The sequence below is a fragment of the Ursus arctos genome, unplaced genomic scaffold (genome assembly GCF_023065955.2).
Source record: "Ursus arctos isolate Adak ecotype North America unplaced genomic scaffold, UrsArc2.0 scaffold_24, whole genome shotgun sequence".
NCBI lineage: Eukaryota > Metazoa > Chordata > Mammalia > Carnivora > Ursidae > Ursus > Ursus arctos.
In genome coordinates, this window is record NW_026622919.1 from 20,554,000 (window position 1) to 20,566,474 (window position 12,475).

At 42.0% G+C, this 12,475-nt stretch overlaps 1 protein-coding gene and 1 long non-coding RNA gene across 3 annotated transcripts in view; one reads left to right on the top strand and one right to left on the bottom strand.

Annotated features, from left to right (window-relative positions):
* LOC125283410 (uncharacterized) overlaps positions 1-12,475 on the bottom strand; it is a 140,081-nt gene that overhangs the window by 94,219 nt on the left and 33,387 nt on the right. The window contains exon 3 of one of the 2 annotated variants that reach the window (XR_008961317.1): positions 11,533-11,685. The exons of the other annotated variant lie outside the window; for it this stretch is intronic. This is a non-coding gene — a long non-coding RNA (uncharacterized LOC125283410). The remainder of the gene's footprint in view (positions 1-11,532; positions 11,686-12,475) is intronic. 2 annotated transcript variants of the gene reach the window in all.
* On the top strand, positions 5,278-10,544 carry KRT12 (keratin 12). The gene is made up of 8 exons (XM_044389254.3): positions 5,278-5,883; positions 6,271-6,353; positions 7,309-7,465; positions 8,332-8,493; positions 8,590-8,715; positions 8,853-9,073; positions 9,753-9,823; positions 10,309-10,544. The coding sequence occupies exons 1-8, from the start codon at positions 5,293-5,295 to the stop codon at positions 10,398-10,400; spliced, it is 1,503 nt and encodes a 500-aa protein (XP_044245189.1). The 5' UTR covers positions 5,278-5,292; the 3' UTR covers positions 10,401-10,544.

Below are 12,475 nucleotides of genomic sequence, written 5' to 3' on the forward strand. Positions count from 1 at the left end.
AAAATAGCAATTTCACATGGTTTGACCTTATTCTATTCTCCCCATTTTACGAACGAGGATTATATATGAAGACGTGAAACAGGTACTCTCCCAAAGTCACAGTTACCAAGTAATGGAGCAAGACTGAACCTTAGGACTGTTTGTCTCAAGTCATGATACCCTTTTAAGCAATTAATTACATGACAAACAACTGCACAGTCATACCTGAAATGAGCATTTGCCTCTCCTTAGTTATTTTGCGCTTTTCTGCCATTTTCACTAGCCAGACACCTACAACAGCCAAATGTCACAAATGTGGTCCAGCCAACATCCCACATGACTGGATTTACCACAACTTTTGTCAGAAAAAATATTATCTTCACCCGTTCTCATTCCTTTGCTTTTCAAAGTAAAGAGGTTCGCTCTCATTTTTTTCTTAATTTCCTTCCTAATCACTCTGGTTAGTAAATTGCTTTTAAAGATGTTAAGAACTTTTAGAAGTGAATTCTTTCTCTCCTACTAAAACACATTCCAGAACTGTCTGTAACTTTGATATGCAAATGCCAGAGACTGAGTCTGATTAGCAAAAAACCTGTAGGAGGTGGGTTTGAAATTCACTAGGCATGGCCATCATCAGTATGACAATCATTGCCTTTTGCCATAGACAATAATGACACTTTGTTCAAAAGTAGATTATTTTTAACTGAATTTCCTATCATAAAAAGTGAAAACTAATCCTTGCCTTTGGTCGATCTCCAGTTTCTTCCAAGTAATCTTTCAAAGAAAGTAGGTGAGGCCATATATACATGTGGAGCCAGATGGTTCCACCACCAGGTTCTACCAGTAGTGACTGTGTGAAGTGCTCATCTCCATATCTATACTTCTTACATGAGCTAGGAAACAGAACAGCACGATCCGATTTCTGACAGACGTACAGATTCAGAGAAGACCTGCAATCCTTAAATATAGGTCTTTTTATCACGCATAGAATCATTATCAATAAATTTCATGACTTTATACAAAATAATCAGTGCACAAGTGGACCCATCAAACTCAGAGAGAAACCCTAGAGGTGATGCGAGGTTGGAGAGAGCTACTTTTTCTGGCCTTGGGGAATTATATCTACACAAAGCCTTACGACATCTAAAAGGAAAGCCTTTAGCACGGTGTTGGGTACCCAGGAAGGGCTTGAGAGTCAGCTACTGTATTAATAACAGTAACAAACTGAGGGCTTCGGGGGGGGATGGGATAGGCTGGTGATGGGTATTAAGGAGGGCACGTATTGCATGGTGCACTGGGTGTTAAAAGCAAGTAATGAATCATGGAACTTTACATCAAAAACTAGGGATGTACTGTATGGTGACTAACATAAAAAATATTATTATGAAAAAAAAAGAATGCCATGGAATGATATAAAATCAAAACTTGGGGGCGCCTGGGTGGCACAGTGGTTAAGCGTCTGCCTTCGGCTCAGGGCATGATCCCGGCGTTCTGGGATCGAGCCCCACATCAGGCTCCTCTGCTATGAGCCTGCTTCTTCCTCTCCCACTCCCCCTGCTTGTATTCCCTCTCTCGCTGGCTGTCTCTATCTCTGTCAAATAAATAAATAAAATCTTAAAAAAAAAAAATCAAAACTTGGCCAATGGACACCCTCTTCTCTCACCCTCGCTAACGTGGGGGCAGTCTAAAATAACAATTCCAACTTAAACCATTGGCTAGTGATTTCTATTTTTTAATTTCCCTTCAAACATTTGTTTTCTCTCCCCGAAACTCACTTCCAAGACTCGCCTTCCCAGGAAAGGGAAGATTCCAAGATTCCTTCTCCTCTCTCTCACCATAGGCAACCCTCCCTACCTTTGAGAACACTGAGCTCTGGAGTCCAGAACTCATCCTTCAGAATGACCACCAGGGTCTTTTTTCATCCTCATTTCAAAAGCACAGCATACAATGTCAGTAACCCAATATTCTTTTACTCACTCACAGGATCTTCAAATGTTATACAAAGCAAAAGTGAAAGGTGTTAGGGACACAGTGATCAGTGAATTGCAAGAAGTGGAAGGTCTGTCTTTAATGGAAAGATCTCAGGTGGAAAATCCTGCAATCAAAGAGCAGGAAACTAACCAATGTGACATGAGAAGATGGACATACGTTTTACTTAATAAATCAAAAGATTTACAAATACCACGTAAATAACTGTCTCTATCTTGAGTATTCCCTAAACTCTACAGAAAGGGAAGTCATGATTCGTTTGAGCAGTTCCCGCTTTCTCGTCACTTTCCTCTGTGCCTCAACTTACATAACCACTTTGCCACCAAAGCCCAAGATTGTTTCTGTTTTCTATACTCCCAACTTCCTGTATTTTTATAGCTGTCAGAGAAAATTATTTTTACTTCTAAAAATTCTAAAATACAGGCTTTATTATTTAACTTAGCCCTCCCTCCCAAAAAACAGCCACTGAAGAAGAAATATTTCTCTTTTCAACTTCTGAAGTTGCTCCTCCTTCATAATTGGATTCGGAATGAATCCTGGTCAAAGCACACCAGCAAATTAGAGCAAAGTCACTCTCAAATGAAATGAATTTTAAATGACACATTCAAACATATTAAGGATTAAGTTCTTTCAAGTGAAATAACTCCAGAAGTGCAAGGATGAAGCTTAGCCAAACACTAGGCTAAGACTCAGGATAAAAAATTAATTAGACATAGTCCCTACCTGAGAAACTTACAGTCTAGGATGATAAAGAATATGTATAGAGACACGAAGGTATAATAGGTATAGATACCAAGCAAAATTATTTAAAATTTACATATAGGCATTAGAGGTGGAAAGTATACATTTCAGCACGAAATCGGTTCCAAGTTCAAGAATTCAAGTTAATCACATGCCCATATTATGTGATCATATCACTAAGCAACAGGTCTGCATTTGGCACATCCCCTCAGGTCTGTAAGCAAGTAATATCCTGTTTCATTTCTATGGCAATAATAATGGAATCACCCTTGAAGGCAGAGGAAGGGGGCAAATGCTGCTTATAACTAACTATTAATGACCATATGTCAAGTTCCTGTGCAGGAAGTACAAGTTGAACTAGGACTTTAAATGATCTTTGACAATGCGGTTACATGTCAAAAGTATAACTAAAACTACATTTGCCCATGTGTTTGCAGGATTTCATGTGTGGTGTCATTCTTTGGGTGTCAGCCTGTACACTGAGAAATGAAATTCAAGGAGAAAAGCTAAAGCTCCTGGTTGATGAGCAGGACAGAAACCCAGTCTCATGACTGGGAGGTCAGAGTGACGCCCTGCCCTTTCTGTTTGCACTGTAAGAAGCAGGGTTGTGTTGTCTATAAAAGGCACTGCAACCTGAATCCTATCTTTGCCACCTCCTGGCTGTGTGGTCTTGAATAAGTCACTTACATCGTGACCCTCAGATTGCTCATTTGGAAAAATGGGACAAAAGTATCCAACTTAAGAGGTTGCCACAAAGGTTAAAAAATAATGTCTGCAGTTTACCTGACCCGGCGTCTACAACATAGCAAACTATCACTATCAACGAATCAAACAAGGACAAGCTCAGACAAAATGCTTTTAATATACATTAAAAGAATGCTTGCTAAAATTTTCCATATGAGACCCAGGTCCCTGGCATTTCCACTTAACACACTACCATCCTCTCAAGAAATGAAGCAAATGGATTATGGTGTCTCTCATCAAGCGTTTGATTGCTGCATCCTTTCTAGATCTATTGTGAGTGAGAATACATAGTTTCTGTAAATGTCTTGCTTAAGACCCCTTTATTTAGAAATCCCATTGGCTTGCTCCTTGTGATGTGGATAGGCTGGGGGAAAATATGTCCCTTCACATGTGTCCCTTCTACAGTAAGTTAAAAGGAAGCTGGAACTGGATTTCACCCTGGGTTCATCGTTCCTGTCCCTGGGAAAATACATACATACATACATACATACATACATACATACATACATAAAGTCACGCAGTCCTTCTGCTTGCCAGAATGGACACTGAGTATTCCCTATAGAGACCTGACATGGGCCTCAGTTGCAAGCCCTCTGCACTTGCCCCCACATCACCAGGGGGCACTGGGGGCTCCAGCTCAAGACTGTTCACAGGCTTAAAGAGCCTCACTTTCTGGGAAGCCAGAGTCAAGGCAGAAAATACCTGGAAAAAAAAAAAAGAAAGAAAGAAAATACCTGGATATCAGAGTGAGGGGCAGGGGTTGAGAGTGCAAGCAGTGATAGAATTTTAAAATATAAAAAATCAACCGCATTTTGATACATTAGCAATGCTGGGGGTTGAGCAGTGAATAATCAGACAAGGCTCCAGATTTCACAGAGTTCACTAAGAAGGTAATTCTTATGTAAAGGAAAAGCTGCTAAAAATACTATAATATTCTACTCAAAACCAGCATTTTTCAATGTTTAAAGGGTCCTCTTTCTGAATCAGAAAGAAAGAAACCATGTAACATCCTAATCCTAATCTGAGATCTTAAACTCGAGAGTTCAAATTCCTGTATCAATCTGGAAAGCACATTTTTTTTTAAAGATTTTACTTATTTATCTGACAGAGAGAGAGAGCACACAAGCAGGGGGAGCAGGAGAGAGAGAAGCAGGCTCCCCACTGAGCAGGGTGCCCAGCGCAGGGCTGGATCCCAGGATCCCGGGATCATGACCTGAGCCAAAGACAGACGCTCAACTGACTGAGCCACCCAGGCGCCCCCTGGGAAATGCATTTAGTCCCCACCTTTCACCAGTGCATTTCACAACTGCTTCTGAAACTATATTCCACTAGAAGATAGACTAGATCATAGCCAGATGGTTTACATTTAGTTTTCTAAAGGAAACAAGTAGGAAATATGAGTGAAGAACTTTAAGAAGCTCAAGGCTGAGGACAACGTACAACTAATTTATCCATTCAACAATCACTCATTGCTTTCCTACAGTGCATAAAACACTAGACAGTGCAGAGAATACAAGCAATGGAATAATCTAGAAAAGAAAAATTTCTTGTGACAACCTATCTCTACTCCACCCAGATTGCTTTTTCGTATAACAAATATGTAATGGGCACAATTATTCAATTATATCTATACTAATGAGTTTTCAGTATGCATAAATCATTTACTGGTTGAGCTGGTCAAAAAAGGGGGGGCATGATATTTTGAGTGGAGAGAGTGAACTTTTCAACTGCAACACCCACTTCATGACCTATAAAAGGCCAACCTTTCTGCCTTACTGACACTGCTTCTTCTCAGGTTGTGGCCCCCTTCCCTGGGCTGTGGATCTCTCCAGCAACACCATGTCCCTCTCAGTGCGCACCTCTGGGCTGCCCCGGCGGCTGTCTTCCCAGAGCGGAACATCAGGCAGAGCCAGGGGCACATCTGCTTCCATTGTTGGCAGTAGCTATGGGGGGAGCACCTTTGGCTTTGGAGACAGCTGTGGGGGAGGCTTTTCTGCTGCTTCCATGTTTGGTTCTAGTTCTGGCTTTGGTGGTGGCTCTGGAATTTCCTTTGCAGGAGGACTGGGCACTGCTTATGGGGGAGCCCTGGGAGGTGGCTCTGGAGCCCTGGGAGGTAGCTTTGGAGGCCTGGGAGGTGGCTTTGGTGGCCTAGGAATTGGATTTGGGGGAGGCCCAGGAGGTGGCTCTATAGGTATTCTCTCTGGCAATGATGGAGGCCTTCTTTCCGGATCAGAAAAGGAAACCATGCAAAATCTTAATGACAGATTGGCTTCCTATCTGGATAAGGTCCGAGCACTAGAAGAGGCTAATGCTGAGCTAGAAAACAAAATTCGAGAATGGTATGAAACACGAGGATCTGGGACTGGAGACCCCGGGTCACAGAGTGACTACAGTAAATATTATCCATTGATCGAAGACCTCAGGAATGAGGTAACAATATGGTTTTTGAAGGGGCTTTGGGAATTATTTTTTCTTTTTCTTTTTTGCTGTTATAACATTTTACAATGATAAACCACCTAAAACTTAAGGTATTTTTCAACTTGACTGTATTTGGAGCAATTTCTCATCTCAAGATACTTAGTTTCATTTTATCATTTATCATAAAAAGTGACTGTATTTCCACTACCTTTCTGCAAAAAAACGTTTCTCAATTTTTAAATAAAATGTTAGAAATGTTTTCTTTTAAAAAGTTAAACTGCCTTAAACTCTTAATAAAATAGCATGTTAACATCACCTAAAAATTTCTTCTCAGAAATGCACTTGCATAATACTAGTATTTTACAACTTCATTTTGTGTGTTTTCCCCTATTTTGCCAGATCATTTCTGCCAGCATTGGAAATGCCCAGCTCATCTTGCAGATCGACAATGCAAGACTGGCTGCCGAAGACTTCAGAATGAAGTGAGCAGAACAAAAGAAAGACTAATGATAATTGCTATGTCTCATCATTTCTTTTCATTCCCTATTTTCCTGCCTTTGTTGATGGCAAATATCTCAAACCCTCTGCAGTACACATGTTCCATACATTTGTTGTTCTGGTAAATTTACATTGGGCATTCTAGGAAGAAAGCAGATTCAAACACAATTCACATTACACGTCCTTAATTATAAGCTACTTAAACCGAGGGCTATGATCGCCACCATGCTTGTAATTTGCTTTTGGCTCATAATGCAACATGATATTTATCCTCAATCTTCCATGTATCAAAATGAATTAATAATGTTCTTACCTAGAAGTGAAATTATCTTTTTCCTGATGACACATACCACTAAAATATTAACGACACACCTATTTTTATATTCCTTCCTCCTTTCCCATATTCCACCCTCCCACACATAAGAGAGAAACACTAACGCTTGTTTTGCTCCACGAAATCTCCAGGCAGGATGCGGCAGTGGTGAACGATCCTCAACCTGTAAAATCCTGGTAAAAGCTATTAGAGAATTATCAAGGTCTTAAATTAAAACACGAATAAAAGTTAAGCAAAAAAATTATTTTTTAATTTTCAACTGCTTTTAGGATTCCATCAGAAACTCCACCTGGAGAGGGGCTACCGCTGTTTATAGCCAGGGCAGCCAGCCAAAGGGGAACTGTTCCCTGGGATGCAGGGCTACTGAGGTTCAGTGCTGGGAGAAAAGTCTCACCTCACAATTTTTCCACTTCTCTCCAACTGAGCAATAAACTATTATGAAAAAAAGGAAAGGAAAATGTTAAAAAGGACATAGAGCATCATTCGTTACAATGCTGTCACTTCTACCTAATCACCCAGGACACAAAACAGCCCTGAAGATGATGGCAGGGGCCTTATCCAAAGGGTACGTTGACTCCGGAAACTGTTTTGCACTTGGTTTTCAGGTATGAGAACGAGCTGGCCCTGCACCAGAGCGTGGAGGCCGACATCAACGGGCTGCGCCGGGTGCTGGACGAGCTGACCCTGGCCAGAGCCGACCTGGAGATGCAGATCGAGAACCTAACAGAAGAACTGGCCTACCTGAAGAAGAACCATGAAGAGGTAGGCAGATTTCGCAGCTGCTTTTTTCCTGCCAAATCCAAAAATTACAATTGCAAATTTACAAATCCAGACTTAGAACAGATATGGATGACACGTGATACCCCTGTCAAATTGGCCATTTGTTTTGAATTTCTGGGTGAGTGTATGTGTGGTGGTGGTGGGACTGATGGTGGTTCCTGTTAAACAGATTAGAAGTGCTTTCTGATTCTGTCATTTCCATCATTAGATAAGGACAACCAGAATTTTAATTGTCCTAATTTAATGCTTTTTAAAAATGTAGTATCTTTAAAGTTCAAAAACAAAAGTCTGCCAAAAATATATAATGTTATATACGTCTGAGAAACTGGTTACACCCAGTGTAAAGCCACAGTGAACTCTGGTATGCCACACAGTATATCAAAAGCTGGTGTCTTAACAGACATTAATCAGCAACCCGGCAATGGGCTTCTAAAGAGCTTCCTATTGGAAATCAATGACTGTGGTACAAACAGTGTGCGAGCCTTGGCACTGTCTGCAGCCCCAGTTTGGCAGCTCTGGTTGGAAACCCACTGTACCTTTTCCACCAGGCCTTCCCTTCTTTGTAAAGGCCCTGGACCCCCAAAAAGCAGGGCCAACTCATCCATTTGCCATGGTAGGTACAGCTCCTAGGGCCCATGGTAAGTTTAGGGACCCAAGACAATGTCTTAAGTTCTTTTAAGTTAAAAGAAAAATATGAATTTGTAGGTAGAAAAAGAAGTTTTAATATATTATATTATGTCGGTCATCAACATGGTCATAAAATATAACGTTTAATGTCTTTTCTGTTGGAGGAGACCCACGAAGGTTATAATGGGCCTCTGCGCCCGTCTCTCTCTCGCTGTCCCCAGGAGCTCCAAAGCTTCCGGGCAGGTGGCCCCGGGGAGATCAGTGTGGAAATGGACGCTGCTCCGGCGGTGGACCTCACCAGGCTTCTCAACAACATGAGGGCGCAGTACGAAGCCATCGCGGAGCAGAATCGCAAGGACGCAGAGGCCTGGTTCATTGAAAAGGTACCACAAACAAAACCAAAAGGCTTTGCCATATTTGCAGAAAAGACCCGCGGCAGCAGCGTGTGCTCATGTCCCTTCGCCCCTTTGCCGTGGCAGAGTGGGGAGCTCAGGAAGGAGATCAGCACCAACACGGAGCAGCTTCAGTCCAGCAAGAGCGAGGTCACCGACCTGAGGCGCGCAGTTCAAAACCTGGAGATCGAGCTCCAGTCCCAGCTGGCCACGGTAGGGCACGCGCACGCAGCATCATTTCGACTTCACAGAAAACGTGGCATCCACGTGGGTAAGGCCATTGGCCGGCTGCCCTCCTCTGAACAGTCCTCTCCATTGTTCTGTCTGTGCTGTTTCCCTCCCACGTGCAGAAGAAATCCCTGGAGGTCTCGCTGGCCGAAGTGGAGGGCGACTACTGCGGCCAGCTGTCCCAGGTGCAGCAGCTCATCGGCAGCCTGGAAGAGCAGCTGCTGCAGGTGCGCGCCGACACCGAGCACCAGAACGCCGACCACCAGCGGCTGCTGAACGCCAAGGCCCGCCTGGAGCTGGAGATCGAGACCTACCGCCGCCTCCTGGACGGCGAGGCCCAAGGGTGAATAGACCGGTTCAAATAGGTTGAAAATAACTTCGGTGGCTGACCAACAGTGGCCACCCGATGCACTTGGGGCAACAGAAGGAAGGGTTCCTTTGCTGATGGAAATTACCACATCTCCTAATAGCATGCCTTGGATTTATTCAATGTTCTACACTTTGCAAAGTGTTGTCACCCATGATCTTACTTGATCATTCATAAAGTGCTGGGATAATGGCACCACAGACAGAGGCTTACCGCAAATGAGCACGAGAGAAGGCACCCGTTAGAGTTCTGATATCAATGCCCTAACGCTAAGAATGACACACAAACGATAGCCACCCAAATCACCTCACAACCTACCGCAATGAACTTTCCAAAAGCAGCAGCACCCTGGACTAGTGGGAAGAGCCCAGGGCTGCAAATCAGGAAATCTAAGTTCTGAGATCCGACCGTACCTTCACTGCCAGTTTGCTTCACTCTGAGAGCCTGCCGTAAGCAGGGTTTGAAAATAAAGGGCCACTGCGCCAACTGATAACTTTCAGGGTGCATTATTCAGTCGTTGTGCATCGAGAAACGTAGACTACCTTCTCTATTCAGCCATAGCTTTATGTACATCTTTAGCTTCAACAGCAAACTCTTTATTTCTCCTCCTCCCAGAAAGCGTCATGTGGTATCATCTCCTTTGTTTTCTTTACAGTGACGGTTTCGATGAAACTTTATATGTGACCGAATCCAAACCTCAGACACAATCGATCGATTCCTCTAAAGGTATGTGGATTCCCTAAGAATCACTTAGAGTAAGTCAGAATCACACTTACTAAGGACTAAAATGATAAGATCTCTTGATTATTGCAGTATTATTAATAATTGAAAGTATATTTGCATTCTGAGCCAAGGAAAAAATATTTATGCATTCTTGCAGAAAAATGAGCAGACTGTACTGTATTAAAACTCCTGGCAAGCCCAGAAGGAAAACAATCTACTCTATGAAGAAGTGTTATGAACATCATAACCACTTTTTAAATTTTTAAAAAGAAAAATATTTTCATTTGTACATAAGACAACACTGAATACATTTCATTTTCACTGTATAAAATGCATTGTTTTAGTATACAAAAGTCACTTTTGAAAATTTACAATAGATAGACTATATCTGCCAATAGCTCATGTAAAGCTTAAGTTAAACAACAACCAACTTTGGATGAATATGTGAAACACTAACTCCTGCCCCTTCATTCCATTTTTATCTTTAGACCAATCTAAATCCCGGAAGATCAAGACAATTGTGCAGGAAGTGGTGAACGGTGAAGTGGTCTCATCTCAAGTTCAGGAAGAACTAATGTAAAATTTTGCAAGATCTGCCCCATGGTTGGTTCCTTAGGAACGGGAAATTTACAAGTAGAAATTATGCCTTTCGGAGTAAGATACTATATTAGTTCAATTCTACTTTAATCTGTTTCATTTTTCTTGGATTCCCTATTCACTCTGAGTCCCTTTTGCTCTTTAATTACAAGTCTCTGTGGCCATGTTGGTCTTTATAACAAGCCAAAATCACCTTGTATCTTTCTGGACCTGGTGTAGTCTTCTAATAAACTTTCTTTTGGTGCCTAGGAACATATTTTAATCACAGGATTTTGATCAAGTAGTATTGTTTTAATAGAGTTAAATAAAAGATGAATGGTAATAATGTGAGATATGTACCTTCTTTATTCCAACAATAATGTCAAGAGCATAGAGAGAGGTTTGTAAAATACTAATAGTAAAGTAGATAAACACCGGGATGAACATGTTGGGTTGGAGATTAAGTTAAGAAGATTCTTTTAGAAGTTCTTTCCTTTTTACATCAGCCCATCAAGGTTACAGCAAAATTACATTGTCCACTAGGGGGGATAACAGCTGTCCTGTTCATTTTCTAGGACCTTCTTTCATCCAGTCAAGAAACACTTATGGAACCCCTATAGTGTGCAAGACTGGAGACTCAAAGATGAATAAGATATATGATGAATGAGGTCCCTGCCTGGAGGAGCTCACAACTGAGGGCAGAGACAGACACCTACTGGGAATGGTGATAGGGAGAGATAGGGCACATAGAAGTTCAAAGGGCATATGGAGAAAGAAGTGAACAATTTGTCAGGGGGTAACTAATTGCTTCACACAACAATCAACCAAGAAAGAGTGCCTGGGTGGCTCAGTGGGTTGGCTGTCCACCTCTTGATTTTATACTCAGGTTGTGATCTCAGTCATGGGATCGAGCCCAAGTTGGGCTCTGTGCTCAGAGCAGAGTCTATTTGAGATTCTCTTTCTCCTTCTCCTTCTGCCCCTCCCCCCACTCGCTCTCTCTTTAAAATTAATTAATTAATTAGTTTTTAAAAAGAAAATAAATTAACCAGGCAGAAAAGGGAAAAAGGGAACAGAGGAACACATGTGAAAAAACACAAGGGTATAAACAAACATTGTTTTGATGTCCTTTCTCCTACCTGGCACCAGTGAGGCCCAGAGTGGGGTTTCTATTGGGGTGGATCAGACCCACAAGTCAATAACAGATGTCATGTTCTGGGTTGTGGCAGAAGGTGGGCAAAGTCTAAGCCTGAGTAGATGGGCGTTCAATCTGGATTGCCAAATTCAAAACCCTAAAAGGAAAAATAAGAGCAGGATTTAATGATTAAGAGCCTGGGTTCTGAAGCCAGACTGGGTTTGAATCCTGGCTCTGCCACTTCATAGCAAGTAATCTAATCTCTGTGTGCCTCAGTTTCCTGACCTTTGAAGTAGATGGGTTTTGTGGAGGTTAAATGAGGTAACGTACATAAAGCACTAGGAGCAGTCTCTGGCACTTGACAAGTACTCAATATTTGCATTCTATTATTATTAGTGTATGGAACCAAAATGGGATGCAGAAACCAGGGGAACTGATGAGCAAGGAGTGTCAAGGGGAGCAGAAGGGAGAGGGAGGAGTCATGCAAGCCTAGAGGAATTCCCATGCTGAATGCAAAAGCCCATGGAAGGTTATTAGGCCATTTTAGCTGACTTGCTTCAGCATCCAGCTTCCTGAAGTCACACTTCCTTTTAATATTTGCTAGTGGTTTCCAGTGCTCCATTTATCTCCTTGTATTATGCATAGCAATTCAACTCTCTGCCTAGCTCTCCCCTTCTAGAACACGTCATAGGAAAACTTTACCTTTAGACCCAAAGAGATTATCAAGGTCTTTTCCTTAACAAGGTCTACAGCCCCCAAGTAATAAAGGATGCCCCTTTTCTGGTACTCAAATGTGGCTGTAATAGTTACTGTTTCAAATAACACCTGGTTTCCTTATAACTACATCTGAGTTGTGTGAGACTCAAAGGAGAAAGGGGTTTTGCACAAGGATAAACCCAGTTTCTTGGTTCTTAGCTACTATCTTAGTTTCTCAGCATTCCTTTCTT